The 22,263-nt window shown below is 43.4% G+C and overlaps 1 protein-coding gene across 4 annotated transcripts in view; it reads right to left on the reverse strand.

The window, feature by feature from the left end:
* The window catches only part of ARHGEF25 (Rho guanine nucleotide exchange factor 25), a 211,100-nt gene that overhangs the window by 55,889 nt on the left and 132,948 nt on the right, over nt 1–22,263 (reverse strand). For 3 of the 4 annotated variants that reach the window (XM_029594922.1, XM_029594924.1, XM_029594925.1), the window contains 2 exons: nt 21,898–22,226; nt 3,396–3,494 (listed from right to left, as the gene is read on the reverse strand). In XM_029594922.1, coding sequence (XP_029450782.1) covers nt 3,396–3,494; nt 21,898–22,226 — 428 coding nt within the window. The remainder of the gene's footprint in view (nt 1–3,395; nt 3,495–21,897; nt 22,227–22,263) is intronic. The other variant, XM_029594923.1, reaches the window with a different exon arrangement.

Genomic DNA, 22,263 nt, shown 5'->3' on the forward strand with positions numbered 1-22,263 from the left:
TTTAAGCACATTGCATGTGGGGGAAGTTTAGGACCCTTTAAGAAACAGCACAGGGGCATCGGGATGCGTGTCAGTATCCCAATGCCCTCTTGTTGTTTTTTATTTACACTTTCTCGAAATGCAACATAAAGAAAGGGCTTACTTTTTTCTAAGTTAGTTGTGTTATTGTATATGTATGGGATTAATTACTGATGAGCTGCTTTGCATGCATTAGGTTAATTTAACCTAATTTAATGCACAATATCACCTTATTGCGTCTTAGTAAATACACCTTTAAATTATAAAGTGACAGTTTGTGGAAGAGTCACAAACATACTGTACACAACACTGATTCCTTTTTCCACATACAGAACGTCAAAGAAAAAGCTGCTGCTCATGGCTGCCAGTAAAGAGTCGCTGCAGCTGTATGCCACTGCTATGAAACACAGATCTCTCCCTGCTACAGACAAAACACACTCTTACCCTTACTGAGTGGTAAAGTAACCCTGTAAAAGTCAACACGGAGATTACAATGTTTCCTCTGACACAGTGAAAGCCTACCATTATTTCCTGTTTTCCTAAACATTTTCTCTCACTATGAGAAAAAAGCTTCAGAATAAGAATCTCTCTCTCTGAAATCCAACAGACAAATGACTGAACAAAACAGGTACACTTTGCTTTCAGTTTGACATTAAAAAAAAATTAGGACATGAACTGGGATAGGCTGGTTGAAAACATGCTTAACCTTTATTGGTTTTTCTTCTTCCTTGTACCTTGGTTTGCAGAGAAAGAAAGTACAGTTTTCTTGCCCTATAGTGTCACCAAGCAAATGAAACATTTGCACCATCTATTCATTTCAGAAATAATTAAATGAACTGAAAGTGGACTTATTTGTCATATTTTACCCATTCATTTCACACAAATACACATCCCTAATTTCTCTCATTACTGGCCTCATACACGTAATGGAGTCTCCCTCATTCCTCCAATCACTGATTTCATGTATTGCGATGAAGACCCTCTCATTTCTAACATTGCTAGCCTCAGTTTGCTTATCTTTCAGAGATCTTTATCTCGAGACTTGGAGAAAATGGATTTTGTATGCAGTTAGAAGGTGGTAGATACCTGGAACTGACTTCCAGCAGAAGTGATGCGAGCTAAAAACATGGCAGAATTCAAGCATGTATGTGCAAACTTAAAGGGACCTTCAGGGCAGGGGAAGGGCTGAGAAACAAAAAAAAAGACCGAGTAGAGTTTGTGACTATACAGTAGGCAGGTGCTACTGAACAGAAAAAGTGGACCACAAGGTCTTTATCTGGACACATGTATATTTCAAAGTCAGTCGCTACATCATATGTGGAGTAAACTGAGAACCAAATGCAGCATATTTTTCTCAGTGTATAAATTAGCACCTGAGACCTGAGAAATGTACATCAGCATTAATTCTCTTGTTTGCAGCTGTGGGACTATGAGTCACATGGAAATTACCAGCCAGGTGGTATTTTGAGTGTTTCTTTTGCACCCTCAAACTTGTTAATGAGAAAATGATGCAAGACAGCTACTGTCTCAAAGAAGTGAAGAAAAATGTGTTGCTTTCTGAATATTCCCTATCACTGAGCTGAAAATTCAGAGAGAGGGATGCAATACTCTTTCAAAAAAAATATAATTTCAGTAGTGCTGCTCAGAAGATGTTATGTTGACTGAAATGGAAACTGAAATGCTTACATTAATCTATGACAGAGGCAAAAGTCTTGGCATCAGCAGGACAAGCTTCCCTCCCATGCACTGTCACAGCATGGGCAGTCGCACCTCAAGCCTCCCTCTCACACACTGCTGCACCACAAGACAGGTACAGCACAGGCGGCAGCAGTGCAAGCTCCACTTATATACACAGCTCTACCACAGAACAGGCAAATCACAGGCAACAGAAGTGAAAACTCCCCTCATATGCACTGCCCCACCATAGCCCAGGTACAGCACAGACAGTAGCAGTACGAGCTTCTCTTATACACACAACTGCACCAGAGAACAAGTAAATCGGGGCAGAAGTAGTGACGGACTGGATTAGAAACTGGCTGAGCGGGAGGCGACACAGGGCAGTGGTAAATAGAGTTTTCTCTGAGGAGGGGGTAGTTACTAGTGGTGTGCCTCGGGGATCGGTCTTTGGCCCGGTTCTTTTCAACATTTTTTATGAGCAACATAACGGAAGGAGTGTCGGGAAAGGTTTTTTGTTTTTTTTTTTGCCGATTAAAGCAAAATCTGTAACAGGGTGGGCAGCTAGGCAGGAGTGGAAAACATGAGGAGGGATCTAGTGAAGCTCGAGGAATGGTCTAAGGTCTGGCAGCTAAGATTTAATGCCAAAAAGTGCAGAGTAATGCTTTTAGGATGCAAAATCCCAAGGGAAAGGAACAATATTGGAGGTGAACTTCTTCTAAGTACAAAGGAAGAGTGGGATCTGGGGGTAATTGTATCTGATGATCTTAAGGTGGCCAAACAGGTGGATAAAGGGACAGTAAAAGCCAGAAAGATACTTGGCTGCACAGGGAGAGGAATGGTCAGCAGGAAAAAGGAGATGGTATTGCCCCCTATATAGATCCCTGGGTGAAACCTCACTTGGAATACTGGGTACAGTTCTAGAGACCGCAGCTTCAGAAGGTTATAAACAGGGTGGAGTCGGTCCAGAGAGTGACCACTAAAATGGTCAGTGGACTTCATTCTAAAGCATATGAGGAAGGATTTATAGATCTAAACATGTACACCCTAGAGGAAAGGTGAGATAGGGGAGATATGAAAGAGACATTGAAATATCTCTCAGGTTTCCATGCACAGGAGGTGAGCTTTTTCAATGGAAAGGAGGCTCTAGACGAGGGGGTCATGAGATGAGAGTGAAAGGGGGTAGATTCAGGAGTAATCTTAGGAAATAATTCTTTACATAGAGGGTGGTGGATGTGTGGAACAGCCTCCCAGTGGAAGTGGTGGAGACAAACACAGTATCTGAATTCAAGTAAGCAGGGGATCTCTAAGGAAGTGATGAGAATTATAATGCTAAATTAATTGGATGGATGGGCATAATGGACAGGCCATACTGTCTTTTTCTGCCGTCATGTTTCTCTGTTTTCCTCACACCCACGCACTGCTCCACCACAGAACAGGTAGAGCACAAACTACCAAACTGAAACAAAAAGTGAATTCGATATTTTGAGGTGGAACAGCCCTGTATCCCTTTACCAATCCCACAATAAAATCTTGCAGCTGGAAAAGATAATGTGCCCCTTCAGAACTCTCTAGCACTGTAGGACAATTACAAAGCAGGGTTTAAAACATTTGAGTGGCTTCCCATCCCTGGGATCTCAAGCATCCCTCAGGTTAATGCCTCTCGGAATGAGTGTTACCACCTGCCTCGACAGCCTCCCTACCTCTCTGATGGCTTCCTGTGCTTCCCCTTGCAGCAGGCTGTTCAGTGCAGAAAGGCTTGTGACACGCTCTTCAGAAGGCAAAGTCTGTCCTTTCCAGTCCTGTGGCAGAATGACAGAAAGCACAGTCGCTGTTTACAAGGCCTACCTTTCCATCTGAACAAAGGCATCTGAAGAAGAGGCTAGTGCACTCCCAAAAGCTTGGGTACTGCATCATCCTGGCATGTTCCACAGGCATGTTTTGCAAATCCCTCCATGCTGGAAGCTGAATCGTTAAGTTCTTTCAATGGAACAATCTGTGGCACTTCTGATGACGCTGTGGTTTGCTTCTCCACACGCATTAGCAACGATGCCATTGAAAAACAGGGTTGTGCTGCTTTGATGACGCTGTACAAAAGATTTGGGGTGTAAACTATACTTTGGGTAATATTTAGTAAACCTATCGCCTTGCCTGCATACACTGTTCTGTGCAAGATTTACCATATGGTTACAATGTCCCTGAGACCAACAGTTTAGAGTTTAAGGCCTGGATTTACTAACACCGCTGGGCTCTCTGAATCCCGTGGCACAGGGGGGCGGTCCTGTGATAGCTGGCAGCGATCGCACCTCCACGGTGAGATCGCTGCCAGCATCGCGCCGAATAACTACACCATAAAAGGTGTAGTTATTCGGCGCGAAATAGGCAGCGATACGGAAGCTTGCCGTTTCGCCGTCAGCGCCGTTTTCGCGGCGTCCGCCCCGACTCCTCCTCTTCCTGTCTTGACGCCGCCCTCATTTAGTGATCGCGCGCGAAAAGTCCCTTTTCGCGCGCGATCGCTTTAGTAAATGAGCCCATAAGTTAGAGCTCAGGTACTTAAAGCAACTTACTCCAGGAGGTGAAGGAAATGGAACTGAAACCTGGGTCTACAGGTATGACTCTCTGTGCTCTCATGACCGGCTTTCACTTAACACGTTGGTGCCAGGAGTGGGATTGGAACCTGGGTTTGCCAGCATCACAGCTTTCTGATCTTACCACTAGGCTACGCCAACCTCAAGGATCATTTTGCCCAGCCTAACATTCTTAGGAAAGGGAGAGGAAGTGGGGGCTTAGGGGGTCTAGAAACAGTGCCTCTTACTGGAGAAAGCTTTACATCTGCAACCAGAGTGTCTCTTACAAGCTCCGAGTCACAGCAGCACGGTTCCCCCTCCACACCCTACACGCACACACTCACCCACTCAGCATGTTCAGCCATTACACTACAGTACTTCTTGTTTTTTTCAGATACCAGGATGACAGCCAAATCAAGAAAGCAGATTCTTTTTTCCAGGAAAAATAATATCACATTTCTGATTTAAGGTTCCTTAAGAAGGAATTCATAGAATCACAATTGTGGCAACAGATAAGAACTGTAAGGCCGATCTAGCCTGCCCAATTTACTTCCTGATGCAACGCCATAGACTCCAGTTGGGCTCTGGCATTTCCTTCACTTCTTTGCAACTAAGGATCCTCTGTGCTTTTACGAGACTTCCTTGCATTCTGTTACTGTCCTTATTTCCACCATCTCCCCTGGGAGGCCAATCATTGCTCTTCTGACTTAAGTTATGTAGGCAGTACAAGGGCTCAGAGAAAGTGATCAAAGCAAAATATATACTTATTCATAGTGCTTCGGGCCATGGAGAGCTATAAAAAATACATTAGAAAGTCAGATCCTTCTTCTGGCTTTTCCAAGAGCTCTTGATCCTCACAGTTGCAGGGCTAAAAAAAAAAATCCAAAACTGATAATAATTAATATTTTTCTGGGCGGTGGCAGCAGCAGGAAAGCTCTGGGCTGTCTTATGGGTTCTGTACACACTTCCCTGGAGGCCTGAGTCACTGCATTATCCATCCCTGCCCTGCTCTAGTGCACCCACACTCAGCACAGGAACCTCATAGCTTTTCTATTTGGGGGGGGGGAGTGTTCCTCCCACCCCCCCAACCCCCCCCCCCCCCCCCCCCCCGATTTGCCATTCTGCTTCTGAACACGGTGTTTTTTTCAGCATTTTTTGTAGCAACCTTTTTCTTTGACTTGTTGTTACACATGTTTTGAGGGCAGTAAAAAGGTTGGACATGCTGCAGCTGGCTTTCTTGCAAAGTGTCCTGAATAAAAGGTCTGTGCATGACATAGAAAATCCATTCATAGTCATACGCAATAAATGGAGCCTTTTTTTCTCTCTCTTGGCAAAACACAACTCATCTAACAAACATGACTGTCAGGGCAACACATTGGGCAACACACCAAGAGAAAGAACACAGGGAAGGTAATTTTATAACTCCGTGCATAGCGGTAAAGTTGGCATTTATAATGCACAAGCCGACTTTACTGAGAATTTTCAGTACCAATTAAGTTCATTTTCAAAATGCACGGATAAGTGGCAGAAAGGCAAAGATTCACTTATATAAAGTTATGCCTTCTCTTTGTGCATGTCCACTGAGGCGCCTGAAAGTCAGTACATATGCATGTCAGTGCTGACTCTGCCCCAACCCCCTTCTCCCCCCCCCCCCCCCACCCCACCCCCCCCCCCCCGCTCTCCGGTGCCCCTACTCAGTTTGCATAAAAATACGCATGAAATTGGATTTCGGCACACGCTTTACATGAACAGAACCCCAGTCGATTCTATAACAATCATTTATGCGCATAAAAGCAGATTTTATCAAGTAACTGGCTTTTTCATAAAATATCAAACAATAAAATCAAGAAAGATAAAATAATCATAATAATAAACCGTGCTAATAAAAAGAATATTTCAAAAAAGCTGACAAATGGAATATCTAATAATTATATTCATTTATATTCCACCTTTTTTTGAAACATTTCCCAAACATCAATAAAATATTTTGAAACAGCAGACAGATTAAATAACGCCCAATAATTAAAACTAATAAGGATAAAAAAAATAGCCTGCTTGTCTCTTATCTATCTATTTATTTATTTATTTATTTATTTATTTTAAAGTATTTATTTCCTGTGCCCTCCGATGTTCGGGGTGGGTTACAAATAAAAACATACATATTTAGTAAATGAATGTAAGATAAATAATATACCCTAATTATAAAATAACAAAATAATACTACAATATATAACTTTAAAATAATATAAAATAACAAAACAAAAATAATATAAAATAACTGAGCTAAACTTATGGACAAGGTAATTCGCAGAGATCTGGGAAAACTAGTTTGAAAAGGTGGTGTTTTAATGCTTTTTTGAAGTCTTTGTTATTGGATAATAATCTGAGATCAAAAGGTAAAGCATTCCATAACGATGAGCCTGCAATGGAAAAAGTGCACTCGCATGTCATAGTCAGCCTGGTTAATTTGGGGGATGGAACCTGTAGGAGAAATTGATTTTTGATCTAAGATTTCTGCAGGGAGTGTATAAGTGAAGGGTAGCAGATAACCAGAAGTTATTGTTATTACAGATAAGATTGTGTATTATGGTGAGGGCTTTATATTGAATACGCCATTTGATTGGTAACTAGAGCTGTTATCGGCCCGCTGCAGGAAATTTCATTTTCCTGTGGTTCGGGCCAATTTTATTTCGTCTGACCGCAAACCAAAGCATGAAACCCGCCCCAACCCTTACCATGGGGGAGCTATAAAAAAACAACAGAAAGCCCAAACCCACCCCAACCCTTCAAATGTAATTAATTGCAACCCCCCACCCTCCCGACCCCCCAAGACTTGCCCAACCCCCCCCCCAAGACTTACTGAAAGTCCCTTGTGGTCCAGCGGGGTCCCAGGAATGATCTCCCCCCTCTCGGGCCATCGGCTGCCACTAATCAAAATGGCACCGATGGCCCTTTGCCCTTACCGTGTGACAGGGGCTATCGGTGCCATTGGCCGGCCTCTGTCACATGGTAGGAGCAATGGACGGCCGGCGCCATCTTAAAAAAATGGTGTGGACCATCCATTGCTCCTTCCATATGACAGGGGCCGGTCAATGGCACCGATAGCCCCTGTCATACGGTAAGGGCAAAGAGCCATCGGCGCCATTTTGATTAGTGGCAGCCGATGGCCCGAGAGGGGGAGATCGCTCCCGGGACCCCGCTGGACCACCAGGGACTTTTGGTAAGTCTTGGGGGGGGAGCTATCAAGTCTTGGGGGGGTCGGGAGGGTGGGGGGTTGCAATTAATTAAATTTGAAGGGTTGGGTGGGTTTGAGTTTTTTTTTTTTATGTGCCTTTTCTCCCCCCCGAAATACGATAAGAAAACCACACGAAATTCGTGGCTTTTCTTATCATTTTGTCGCCCCCCCCCCCCCGAAACGCAACAAAATAGGAAATATCGTCTCTATTTCCTATTTTGTTGCAAACGAATGCACATCCCTATTGGTAACCAGTGTAGTTGAAAGAGGATCGGAGTTATATGATCATGTGGTCTACGGTTATAGAGTAGCTTTGCAGAAGCGTTTTGTACAAGCTGAAGTGGGCATATAGCAGATTGAGGTAGACCTAGGCAAAGAGAATTACAGAAGTCTAACCCAGTAAGTATTAGAGATTGAAGTACTGTATGGAAAAGGCTGAGATCAAGTAGTGGCTTGATATGTTTAAGTAATCGAAGTTTGTAGAATGAGGATTATGACAATGGATTTAATATGAGTAGACAGATTGCGTTTTGGATCTAATATAATACCAAGATTACAAACTTGTTTGGAGATATTAATGGATGTGTTATCAAGGAAAATGGAGTTAGGAATATTTTCAAATTGTGAGTGTCCTAGAATCATTATTTCAGTTTTTATTAGATTTAGACTAAGGGGGTCATTTATCAAGCTAGGCTGAGAGAACATTGTACAAATCTCATCTTTGTGTGAGTTTCCTCACTCCGAAGGTCATCAAATCTTCACAAGAGTGTACTGTTCTGTTCATACATCTCACTCTGAATGTCAAAGTGGCCCCTAACCCCTTCACTACTACCTAAACCTCACCTCGAGGTTCTAGGTGGACCTCATATAGAGGTATAAATACCTACGTACTATAAGGGCCTTATAGCTAGGTTCTCATTCTCTCTCTCCCCCCCCACCCCCCACGTGGTTGTAGGTAGGAATTGCAACAACTGTGGTACTTACCACAAAGTGTGAAAAAGTTATCGCAGTCTGCAATAATACCTATGCGAAATGCACTTTGTGATAAACAGGCTATTACCATAAAATACACCCCTTTTCCTATCGCATGCGATATTTACTGCATTTTGATAAATCCAGGCCTAAGGGGATTATTTTGTAAAGGTTTATCGCATGCAATAGGATGTAAATGACTGGGAGGGGAGGAGTCGGGGAGGGGAGGGGGAAGTGTTGGCTGCGGCACCACTGCCAGCGATAATGTGAGGAACATTCTCGCCGGCAGTAACATGGCGAATAGCACCACCTTTTACGATGGTGCTATTTATGTGAAAGGCTGCTGCGGCCGGCGAAATCGCACCACCGCGGTGTGAACGGCTGCGGCCTTTCGCAGGCCCGCCCCCCCTTTTCCCCGCCCCCTTTTTTGCGGGATTCATCATTCCGCAAAGAATGATGAATCCTGCCCTGCGTTTGTTGTGGGATAGCCACTTTTTAACTGTGGATATGCAAAGTTCAATGAAGTTTAAAATGGGGTTTCAGTTGTGACTGGTTAGAAACAGCCACGCAGGCTGTTTTCCATTGTGGCACTGGTTTGCACTGGTTTGTTGCAGTTTCCAGTTCATTTTTTTTTATCTGCATTTTTCTATTTATGCTTTATTCGGCATTTGATAAAGGTCTGTTTGTGTTCTGCAAGTGTGACCGAGTTGGGGTATTCTACTAGGGTAAGGTATCTGTGCAGCATGGCTTGTTCTGTTTTCCTAATAGGATGTGCATCTGTGTTTTAGGGCCTGGTGTAATATTTGCAGTGTTGCCTTTTTATAGGTAGGGTTATTACTGTTTGCGTGCTGCTTTGGTATAAGAGGTTTACTATATTTTAATTGCAATTTAGCTTACTCATAGCTTTCTGAGAGCCAAGCCCACACGCAACATATGTCACAATAGGTACAATCTCTATAGAAATGCTTACAAGTGGCACCAGACAAATGAAGTGCTTGAGAAGAAATCTGCTGCCTTTTGCCCGCAATGGGCTTTAGACAAGCACACAACATCGAAGCATTTAAAACTCAAAAGAATTTTCCACTCAAAACATTTTGTAACATTTCTATCAATACTAGAAATGGATCATTCATTTATAAACTTAAACTGAAAACCATCACTAATACTTTATCAAAATGAGAAGGTTACATTTGGTTCTTCCAATTTTGTCAGTAGTGTGGATTCTGACCTGACCTGACATCGCAATGTTTTGGTACATCGTGACTGCCTCAGGGTTCAAAATGATGTTCGTAACTAAAAAGAGGACATAAAGTAATCAGAAATGTATTACCTATTTCATAAAATACTAACAAACAAAACCTACATTATTCAAAGCGGACATGATGTCTTAAAAATCATTCAAAAGCCAGCAGATCAAGCAGTCCACTATATATCACTTTATTGAGCTTGTCTTAATCTATTTTTTATCCTTTTATGATGTGTTTAATTATTTTAATTATTTTATTACTGTCTTCCCTATTATTTACTTTTACTACCTATTATTAATAACAATGTTACTATATCGTATTATTGCTTTTCTTTCTATTTTATTATTACAACTAATAATTGTATTTTATGTTCACTATTTATTGTATTAATTTATCATATTGTGAACCATTATGATGGTCCTACCGAACGACGATATACAAAATCAACAGATAAATAAATAAATAAATAAAAAAATTGACTGGCAAAGCTCTCAGCCAATAAATCATCTACAGAATGGCTCAGCCAATCTACTCTCAGCTGGATTTAATAAAGAAATATATTGGTTTGTTTGTAGTTGATGTGTTTTAAATTTGGCGCTGGTTTTGTAAGCTGAGAGTTGATTGCTGAGCCATTCTGTAGATTTTTCATTGGCTGAGAGCTTTGTCAATCTACTTTCAGGTGATATATAATGGGTTGCTTGATCCGACATTGGCTTTTGAATGATTTTAAGAAGTCATGTCCGCTTTTAATAATGTGAGTTTCATTTTTGTTTGTATTTTATAAGATAGGTATGTACTGATAGGTAATATGAGAGCCATAGCCAGAGTTGCCAGCACAAGCTACGCCTAGAGAAGGTATTCACCGGACTACTCTGCATTGCAGATTACTATCGGACTGATCAGCTTACAGGTCATACTCTATGGCTGATGCTATTGATTCGCTCCTCGGATCACCATTGGCTGTATAATAAAGTTGTTTCCTCTGTTGACTATCACTGCTGAGACCTCGCCTATTGTGATGAATACCCTCAGGGCTCCTCCCTGAGGGCGGAGTCTTCCCTCGCCACGACCCAAGGGCCCACTATTAGTTCAAAGACACACAGAACGTAACATATTGATAACTGCATGGACCCGGCTCAGCTCTCAGCCTTGCAGGCCATTCCTGGCCTGGCCCAATGGATCACCGAGCAACAGAGGTCTCTCGATACATTGGCTACCGCCTTTAACCAGCTGCATTCCAGACTGAAGGATTCTTCTACTTCCAGCGAGAATGAATTGCCCCCGGTGGTTACCAGGTGAACTACAGTTTCTCTACCAGCCCCCACACGTTTCACAGGAGACTCCTGGTTGTGTAGGGGCTTCCTCAATCAATGCTGTATGCACTTCCCTTTACAACCAGCTTACTTTCCTACTGCTACTACCAAGATTATGTACATTTTGTCCCTGTTGGATGGGAAAGCCCTGGCCTGGGTTTCACCCTTTTGGGAACGCAATGACCCAATCCTAAACAACTTGCCTGGGTTTCTGGCTCTCTTTAAGTCCGTTTTTGATGACCCCGCTCGCCAGTCCATTGCCGGTTCAGCACTCCTGGACCTACAACAGGGAACCAAGCCACTCCCAGACTACGTGATTGAATTCAAGACCCTGTCTTCCGAACTGCTATGGGATTCAGGTTGCCTAATAGCTATATTTCTACGAGGTCTCAATTCCCGCATAAAAGATGAACTTGCCGCCCGGGAGTTACCTGACACTTAAGCTCACTGATGGACCTTGCTGGGCGTACTGACCACTGTATATGTGAATGCTCGATTGAGGTAAAACCTCTGAAGAAGCATGTATCCAGTGGTATCCGTTCACGGAATCTGCCATCCACTCCGGTCCAGGCTGCACCTAGTCCTGAAGACTCTTCCTAGGTCTAACTGCTCCTTCTCCTCCACTGACTCTTCCTGTCTCCATCATCTCTGGCCCTCTCGAATTTGCCAATCAAGCCCTGGTCGACTTGGGTGCAAGTGGGAACTTTATTCTTAAAAGATTGGTAGAACACCTATGACTTCCTACTGAGCCAGTACCCACACTGCTGCTCCTCTCATCTATTCACGGCGAGCCCTTGCCTGGAGAGGTTTCGCTCACCACACAGCCTATTTGCCTCCACATGGGATCCTTGCATCCAAAGACCATCACGTTCCTGGTTCTCGAAAAGGCCATCCACCCCATAGTGCTTGGCATACCTTGGCTACAAGATCACTCTCCTCAATTTAATTGATCATCTATGGAGCTATCGCAATGGGGCCCTGACTGCCATGATAGATGTCTAAAAAAAAATAACTCCACTGCCATGTATGGCTACTACTTCCGCTCCTCCTGGTCTACCACCACAGTAAGCTTCCTTTCAAGACGTATTCTCAAAGCAAGCTGCAGATGTACTTCTATCGCATAGACCCTTTGACTGTGCAATCAATTTAAAGCCCGATTCCGAGCCACCCAGAGGAAACTGAGGCCATGTCGGCTTATATCCAAGAAAATCTGCAGAAAGGGTTTATTAGACCCTCCAAATCTCCGGCAGGAGCCGGATTCTTTTTCGTTGGCAAGAAGGTTGGATCCCTTCACCCTTGCATTGACTACAGAGGTCTGAATGAGATCACCATCAAAGCCTGGTATCCCTTACCGTTAATTTCAGAACTATTTGATTGGCTCCAGGGGGCGAAGATTTTCACAAAATTGGATCTAAAAGGCGTCTACAATCTCATTCATATCCGTCAAGGGAATGAGTGGAAAACAGCCTTTAATACTCGCGATGGCCACTTCGAATATTTGGTAATGCCTTTTGGCCACTGTAATGCCCTGGCTGTATTTCAAAATATGATGAATGACATTTTGCATGATCTACTGTACCAGTGTGTGGTCGTTTACCTAGATGACAACCTCATCTTTTCCCATGATGTGCAAACCCAACAAACTGATGTCATTACTGTCTTACAGTGGCTTCGGGATAACCGCCTGTATGCTAAGCTTAAAAAGTGTGCTTTTCATCAAGAGTCTGTTCCATTCCTTGGGTATATCGTGTCCAGTAAGGGTTTTCAGATGGACCCCCAGAAGGCAAAAAGCATACAATACTGGCTGCAACCCACCGGTATCAAGACTCTACACCACTTCCTTGGCTTTACAAATTATTATCACACCTTTATCAAGGACTACTCAACCTTGAATGCTCCTCTCACTGCTATGACTAAAAAATGGACTAACCCTTCACACTGGTCTCCTGAGGCCATCTCTGCATTCCAAGTGCTCAAAAAAGCCTTCCTCCAGAAACTCTGCTTACGCAACCCTGATCCTCACAAGCCGTTCATTGTCGAGGTGGATGCCTCAGATGTCGGCATTGGGGCTGTACTTTGCCAGCACAGTGATACACCCGTTTTACATCCCTGTTCGTTCTTCTCGAGACGCTTCTCACTAGCAGAGAGGAATTATGGCATCGGCAATAAAGAACTGCTTGCCATCAAGCTTGCGTTCAAAGAGTGGCACCCCTGGTTAGAAGGTGCCCAACATCAGATAACCGGGTTCACTGACCACAAGGACCTGGAATATCTTTGCCATGCTCAGAGGCTTAATCATCACCAAGCTAGATGGTCACTGTGTTTTAACAGGTTCAACTTCCTGCTCAAATATTGTCCTGCTGAGAAGAATGTTCAGGCAGATGCTCTCTCTCGGTCCTTTATTCCTGATGATGTCCCAGACGAACCACGTCACATCATTGACCCTGAGAAGATAATGCTGGCTGCTACCCATTCAGCTCCCACAGGTAAAACGGTGGTTCCTCTGTCTCTAAGGAAGAAACTATTGAATTGGGCTCACAACTCTAAGTTAGCAGCCTGTGCCCTTGCTACCCTACAGCGATACTATTGGTGGCCATCTATGAGAAAAGATGTGCAAGCATATGTGGAATCCTGCACCTCCTGCACCAGGCAAAAGCCTCCTGCCGGTCATCCCTGGGGTCTGCTCCAACCATTGCCCATTTCTGATGAACCTTGAACGTATATTGCAACCGACTTCGTGGTCGATCTACCACCTTCTAGTGGGAACAATATGATATGGGTTACCGTGGACCAGTTCTCGAAAATGGCATACTTCATTGCTCTACCTGTACTGCCATCTGCCCCAGAACTAGCCAAACTATTTGTGTGGCATATTTTTCGCTTATATGGGATGCCAAAACACATTGTATCAGACAGAGGAGTCCAGTTCACCGCCAAGTTCTGGAGGGCACTGTGTTGAAAGTTCGATATTTCTCTGGATTTGACTTCTGCATATCACCCCCAATCTAATGGACAAACGAAGAAAATGAACAGAATCCTTAAGCAGTTCATCCGCGCCTATGTCAACTCTAGGCAGAATGATTGGGCAGAGTTACTACCCTGGGCTGAGTTCGTCTTGAATTTGCATCTGGCATCCGCCACAGGATCCACACCATTTCAGATTGTGTATGGCCGTCAGCCACTTCTACCACTTCCCATACCATTGACTGGTACATCACCGGCTGCCCAAGCTACCGCTGATGAGATTCACCAACTCTGGACTCAGACCAAGGAGCTTCTACATAAGGCTGGGCAATGAGCAAAAAGATTCTATCAATCTCATCAACAAGCGGCTCCCAGTTTAAGCCAGGAGATAAGACCAAGAAAGAATATTATGATTCCAAAATAAAAAGATTCACTCATAATCCAAAAGTTTTATTTGACACTGTTAGTAAATTAATTAATTACCCTACATCTGATATTCAAATATTACCTGAAACTTGCTGTAATGAAATTGCATCCTTCTTTAAGAGTAAAATAGATACGCTTGTATAAACTTTTGAAAACACTCCAAAACAAACCATAAATTTGATTAAGGATATACCAGCCTGGGCACATTTCAATGATACAACTCCTTTAGAAATAGAAAATCTAATTAATAAACTAAATCCAGCTAATCATCCGATCAACGTGATAAACGTGATCAACGTGATAAATTACCGACACCGCCCTCGCATGGCTCTCCTCCTACCTCACACACAGAGAATACCTAGTAAAAATCGACAGTTACGAATCTTCACACATACCTATCACGCAAGGTGTCCCCCAAGGCTCATCCCTATCCTCCACCCTCTTTAATATTTATCTCTTACCACTATGCCACCTCCTCTCCGACCTAGGCCTGAAATTCTTCCTATATGCAGACGACGTACAGATTCTCATCCCGTTTCAAAAGTCCATAAGCGAACCTTTACAACGCTGGGAATCTTGCCTCACCACTATAAACGCTTTGTTATCTGAGCTCCACCTAGCTCTAAATACATCCAAAACAGAATTACTCGTCATCTCTAATCAGCCTGAACGTTTTACTCTCCCCATACGACAGAACATTCCACAGAACACAACCACAGTTCTCTCCCAGCCCCAGTTTGTAAGAGACCTAGGCGTCCTCATAGATCAACATCTAAACTTTAAACCCCACATCAAAGCTCTTCTAAAGGGAGGTTTCTATAAACTAAACATCCTAAAAAAACTTAAACCCTCCTCCACACACACGATTTCCGGACAGTCATACAGACCACCATGCTCACGAAACTAGACTATTGTAACTCCCTGCTACTAGGACTCCCTGCCACCACCACCAAACCCCTGCAGATTCTACAAAATTCCATGGCTAGAATTATAACCAGCACTCGGAAAAGGGACCACATCACCCCCATCCTTAAGGACCTGCATTGGCTGCCCATCTCCTTCCGCTCACAATACAAAACCCTCACCATCCTTCACAGCTCCCTACATAAATACAACCACACCTGGCTCGATGAAATGCCTCATTACCGTTCCTCTGACCGCCCCACAAGAACTACCCGTACAGGCACTCTCCACACCCCATCCCTCAAATCAGCACATTCATCTCACACCAGAGGGAGAGCGTTCTCCATCGCTGGCCCCACCCTCTGGAACTCCCTCCCCACCCTCCTACGTCAAGAGACATCACTCCAAAATTTCAAGAAAGGAGTCAAGACATGGCTTTTCCGACAGGCCTACCCCAACACAAACCAAACTTAATTCTCTCCTCCTCAGCCCCTCCATCAGCCCTTCCCTGCTCGACCATCTCCCCCCTGCTCCCCTTCCAGCCAACCCACCCCTACCCTCCTTCCCTCCTAACTCTCCCAATGACCCTCCGCCTCCTGGCCGCCCCCCTTCCCTTTAGTCTACCACTTACCCTTACCCATCCAATTTCCTTTAAATAATCTCTTTCCGAGCGAATTCCCGAGAGAATTCCATCGCCTAGTTAATACTGCAGTCACTCAACTCTTCATTATTTCCCTCTTAAGTTAATGAAACCCGTACGTAAGCTACTGGTATCTTTTCTTAAGTTATTGACTCCTATGCATTTTTTCATCTGTACATAGTTTTCCCTCCATTCTTATTTAATTTGTTTTTTACTTCATCCTCCTTCTACCTTGTCCCCTTCCCCTTCTCATCCCCTCATATTGTTAACTGTTATTGTTACTTATTATTATTATTATTATTAATATTGTTACTGTTATACTGTATTTTCCACCTGAGTTCATTGTAAACCGGCATGATGTGCTTCACGAATGTCGGTAAATAAAAGTTAATAAATAAATAAATAAATAAATAAATAAATATATTAATATATTAACTTTAAAAAACTGCAAAGAGATCATTACTCCTTTTATTGCATCTCTAATAAATTATTGGTTTAAAGAAGGGTCGATCCACGACATATTGAAAAATGCGGTAGTTAGGCCAATTTTAAAACAAAAAAACCTAGATTCTGCTAATTTTAAAAATTTTAGACCAATTTCAAATTTACCGTTTATAGCCATCACCCTAGATACATATTTATATCTCTATGGGAGGCCCACCTAGTAACTCGAGGTGAGGTTTAGGTATTAGTGTAGGGTTTAGGGGTCACTTTGACATTCAATGTGAGACGTACGAACAGAACAGTGCTCTCTTGTGAAGATTTGATGACCCTCGGAATGAGGAAACTCAGCCAAAGATGAGATTTGTGCAATGTTCTCTCAACCTAGCTTGATGTTACCCAGGGAGACAGTCCATCAAGCTAGATAACACATTAAAATGGTTTGCTTCCTTTTTAGATAATAGAACTTTTACAGTTAGAATTGGGAATAGTAGTTCTGATAACGTAAAATTAACTACAGGTGTTCCACAAGGCTCATCATTGTCAGCTACTCTTGTTAATATTTATTTACTTCCACTTTGCCATGTTTTATCCGTACTTGGTTTAACATATTTTATTTACGCCGACAATATCCAGTTTTTAATCCCCATTAAGAATAACCTTATGGAAACCTGTAAATTGGCAGAAATGTATTTGAATATAATTGGACAGTTGTTGGCACAAATGAAGTTGGTTTTAAATGTAGAAAAATCTGTTTTTATGTTATTAGAAAGAAAAAATATGATGATCGAACAGAGAGTAATTACTTTTAGCAGTAATTTAAATTTTAAAATAGCCGAAACTACGAGAAATTTAGGCTTGTTCATTGATGTTGAATTAAACATGAAATTTCATATCTCAAAAAAAATAAAAGAGGGATTTGCAAATCTGATGATGCTAAGGAGACTTGGGCCATTCGTAACTAAGGATAATTTTAGAACGATATTACAAGCTATGATTTTTACAAGTTTAGATTATTGTAATGCTACCATGTTAGGCTTACATAAATCAACATTGCGACCATTCCAGTTTTACAGAACACAGTAGCGCGTATATTAACTAATACGAGAAAGAAAGATCATATTATCCCTGTGTTAAAAGAGATGCATTGGCTTCCCATTGAATAACGGATAATATTTAAGACAGTATGTATTATTCATAAAATTCTGTATGGCGAAATGACAGAATGGTTGAACACGTCTATCAGATTGCATGTACCCCAACATGATCTAAGATCTGTGAACAAAGCTTTGCTAGTGATACCTAATATAAGATTAGCACATCTAAGCGAGGATAAGATCGTTCATTATCAAAAGCTGGACCAAAATTGTGGAATCAATTACCATCTGAACTAAAGCTACAACAAGACAAGAAAAAGTTCCGGAGAGAATTAAAAATATGGCTTTTTCAGCAGGCATTTGAGAGTGAAAATGAAAGCTGAAATACATAATCTTGTTTCTTATCTGATTTTTCTTGTTCTATTTTTGAGAGTATTTAGGTTATGAAGATTGTATTAAGTATTTTAATGATGTATTTTTAGTAATTTTATGTATTTATGATTTTATTATGTAAACTGTAGCGATGGAATTTTATTGTGCAACGGTATATAAAAACTGTACAAATAAATAAATAAATAAGGTATGGCTCAGTACCAAATATATCTGGCTCAAGCTACCTTCAGTTCGATTCGCTCCGCGATACATTGGACCCTTCACCGTCCTCTGACATTTGGGACTTTTGACTTATAGCTTAAGGTTGTCACCCTCAATGAAAATACACAACGCTTTCCACGTTTCACTCCTGAAACCACTTATCCTCTCAGAGTTTTCTCATAAGACTCTTGATCCGCAACCCCTTGATGCTGAAGATGACATCGCGTCCAAGGTGGATGACATATTGGATGATCGTAAAAGAGGAAAGCACTGGGAGTACCTCATTTCCTGGGAAGGATACGGACCAGAAGAAAACAGTTGGGAACCTGCTGCCAACATACTGGACAAAGAGATGCTACATCACTTCCACCTTGCTCATCCTAGGAAGCCGAAACCCCCTGGGAGGGGCCCTAAGAAGGGGGGATACTGTTGCGCCCGTCGGTTGCAGGCAGCTGTGACCTTTGCTGCTCACCTCCTTTCTCTATGCAGCTCTGAGTCTGGGGAGAATGGCTCACAACACTAGCATTCTATTTGGTTTCTTGGCTTCTGCTGAACACTGAGCAGAAGAGTTCAACATATTATCAAAGATGACATCCAGATCCTTTTCCTGACTGGTGAACCTTTTATTCTGTAGCCATAAATTGGGTTACTCTTCCCTAGTGCATTACTTTGCACTTGTCCATATTAAATATCATTTGCCATTTGCATGCCGATTCTCCTAGTTTTGCAAGGTCTGCTTTCAATTTCTCACAATCTTCTTGTGATTTATCAACTTTGAATAATTTTGTGTCATTGGCAAATTTGATCATCTTACTCATTGTTCCCATTTCCAGTTAATTTATAAATATTCTAAAAATCTGTGGTCCCAGAACAAATCCCTGGGGCACTCCACTATTCACCTTTTTCCATTGGAAAAATGTATCATTTAGACCTTCTCTGTTTTCTATTTTTTAACCACTTCCCAATCCACAACAGGACCCTGCCCCCTATCCCATGTCTTTAATTTCCAAAGAAGTCTCTCATGATGGACTTTGCCAAATGCTTTCAGGAACTCCAGATACACTATATCAACTGGCTCACCTTTATCCACATGTTTATTTATGCCTCAAAAAAACGTAGCAAGTTGGATGGCAAGACTTCCCTTGGCTAAATCCATGTTGGCTTTGTCCCTTCTTGTCCTTCCACAATGTCACTTATAAAGACAATGACAAGGACTGAACTTAGCACTCCACTAGTCTCTTTCCCTTCACCAGAGTGGACCCTAATGACCAGCGTCTCCCAGACTAGCTACTGTACTCTTCTATATGGAACAGTATCAAACGCTTTACTGAAAATCAGAGAAGCCACATCTACTGCAGCTTCCCTAATTTGCTACTCTGGCTACCTCAAATAATTCAATAGAATTTGTTTGGCAGGATTTTCCCCTTGTGAAAAACCATGTTACCTATGATCCTGTAATGACCTACTGGCTTCAAGGTACTGCACTAGCATGTCCTTCAAAAGTGTTTCCATTACTTTTAACCATGAATGTTCAATTAATAGATCTTCAGTTTGCCCCATTATTGTGAAGTGGTACCACTTTTGCCCTTCCCCAGTCTCTTGCAATCTCTTCTATTTCCAATAATAAATTGAACAGAGCAGCGAGGGATATAAATCAGCACCTCCTTTAGCCCCCTTTAGTGTTCTAGGATGTACCCATCAGATGCCATAGCCTTGTCTACTTTCAGTTGTGCGGTGCCAGTATATTGAATATTGTAATGGTAATGTGCTCATTCCACAACTCCTCATGTCCTTGCATTATGCCTTTAGTCCACTGCCATCTCCTTCTAGTGTGAATACTGAGCAGAAGCTCAGAATGTGACCCAGGAAACATCCATTTTCAGTCCAACAGGCAATTACAGTGGTCCGTATCAGTGAAGTGTTGCTGTCCTACTGTCTTGGTGGCATTAACTCAGGAAGCAACACATCCTGAACCTCCATCTCCTTTCCCCTCTGCAGTAACTGAGTGTGTACATTAAAAAGAAGTCTTTTTGGGGCTAGCCTGTAGCTCAGAAATACTGTGCACTGCCATGCAGAGGATCTGCGTTTGATTCCCAGGACTCTGCTCCCTGTGCTGGCCAGGGCTGGGGATGCCACAACAGCTGCATTCATGGACTCTGGGGACAGTGATTCTTAGCCTTGCTTAACCGTGACACCCAGTGGCTAGACTCAGGATCCACATTTGCCACGCTCCTGAGGGAGTCATGGCCTGTGGCCCTTGGCCAAGGACTATTGTTATGATTACTGGGCTGAGTTGGGCAAGGAATATAAAAACAGGTAAAACATCCCAGGTAGTTGTGAATAAAGGCTAATGGTACCATAGCCCTTAAAAGCAATTTCTGATTGAGCTGGTGGGCCAAAAGAGAAGGAGGAACTGTTATGCCAAATAAACATATATATGTATATAGATATCTACAATATAAATGGGCTCTGACCAACGGCCCGCAAATGCGCAGTAGAGCGCAGCTCTGCCCGACGTGCCGCGCATGCACGGGCGAGAGAGCACGTTGAGCAGAGCACGTCGGTCAGAGCAGAGCAGAGCCGGGAGGAAATAGAGCCATGTGAGGGCTGCGGTGAGGCACGTGCACACGCACGAGAGAGAGAGAGACCTGCAGAGCACGTCGGTCAGAGCTCAATGTGCAATACAGAGCGGCTCTGACGGACGTGCCGTGCATGCATGGGCGATAGAGCACGTCGGCCTCACAGTAAACAAAAATAAACACAAACATGGACTCACCAGCAGCAGAAGGGCTGTATCCCAGGCCCTACCAGCTGCACAAAGATGATGTCAGAGACCAAGGTAGGAAGGGACTAGAAGAAGGAGGATAGTAAGAGGAAAGGGGAGGGCCACAGTAGATGGAGGAGGAGGAGTGGGAGAATAAGGAAGAGAAGGGTGCTGGGCAGGTGAGGAGCAGTGAGGGAAAGGGGAGGGTAATGGAAGAATGAGGGGAGAGGGGGACTGCAGGAGCAGACCAGCGGGTGATAGAATGGGAAGGGGCTGCAGGAGAGGACCTGAGGAAGAAAGGAGGAACATTGGGAGAATGTGAGAGGGGGAGGGGGTTGGGGAGATGGGGCAGCAGGACAGTAAGAGGGAAGGGGAGCTGGAGGAGGGAGCATTGGGTGCAAAGGGAGAGAGGGTGGCGGGGGAAGAGGATAGTAAGAGGAAAGTGGAGGGCCAGAGGAGGCGGAGGAGGAAGAGTGGGAGAATAAGGAAGAGAAGGGTGCTGGGCAGGTGAGGAGCAGTGAGGGAAAGGGGAGTATAATCGAAGAATGAGGGGAGAGGGGGTGATAGAATGGGAAGTGACTGCAGGAGAGGACCTGTGGAAGAAAGGAGGAACATTGGGAGAATGAGAGATGAGGAGGAGCAGTGGGAACGTGGGAGAGGGTTGGGGAGATGGGGCAGCAGAAGAGTAAGAGGAGAGGGGAGCTGGAGGAGGGAGCATTGGGTGCAAGGGGAGTGGAAAGGGAGAGAGGGTGGAGGGGGAAGAGTACGCATCCTGACACCTCCACACACAATGCTTAATTGGCATTTGGAACAAACATCTCGCCCGTTTTAACAGGCTTAATGGCTTGTATAATATATATATATATATATATATATATGTAAAGAGGACATTTAACTAGTAAAGGAGAAGAAGGAGGTGCTAGGCGACATGGGCATGGAGTATTCACACACAAGGATCCCAAAGATCTCATATAATACGAATAGTATGAACTATATCACACTGTCCTGCTCAGAGAAGGACAAAATGTAGAAGTCTCCTCACCATGCCTTTAGTGTCCTGGAGAACCATGAGAGGGTCTTCCATCTTGCCCAGCACACCTAGATCAAAGCTCCTTCGGCCTCCGTCATCCGCGCTCCTCCTCCGCCTCCCCTCCCCGCCTCTTTTTGGTCGGCTCTCCACCTTCTTCACAGGCCGGTCCGCTTTGCTGCCGCTGCTCAGCTTCCGCACAGGATTTGTCAGCCACTTCTTCAAGGTGTTGACAGAACGCTTGGAGCCGGGAGAACTGGGGGCTGAGCTGGTGGAAGGCTGTGGCTGGATGGAGGCCACCGAGGTGGAGATGCTGCCATCACTGCCAGCTATGGAGTACGACTCTGTAAAAGGAAAGAAATGAAACATTAGCAGTCACCA

Source organism: Rhinatrema bivittatum, chromosome 3 (assembly GCF_901001135.1).
Source record: "Rhinatrema bivittatum chromosome 3, aRhiBiv1.1, whole genome shotgun sequence".
Lineage (NCBI taxonomy): Eukaryota > Metazoa > Chordata > Amphibia > Gymnophiona > Rhinatrematidae > Rhinatrema > Rhinatrema bivittatum.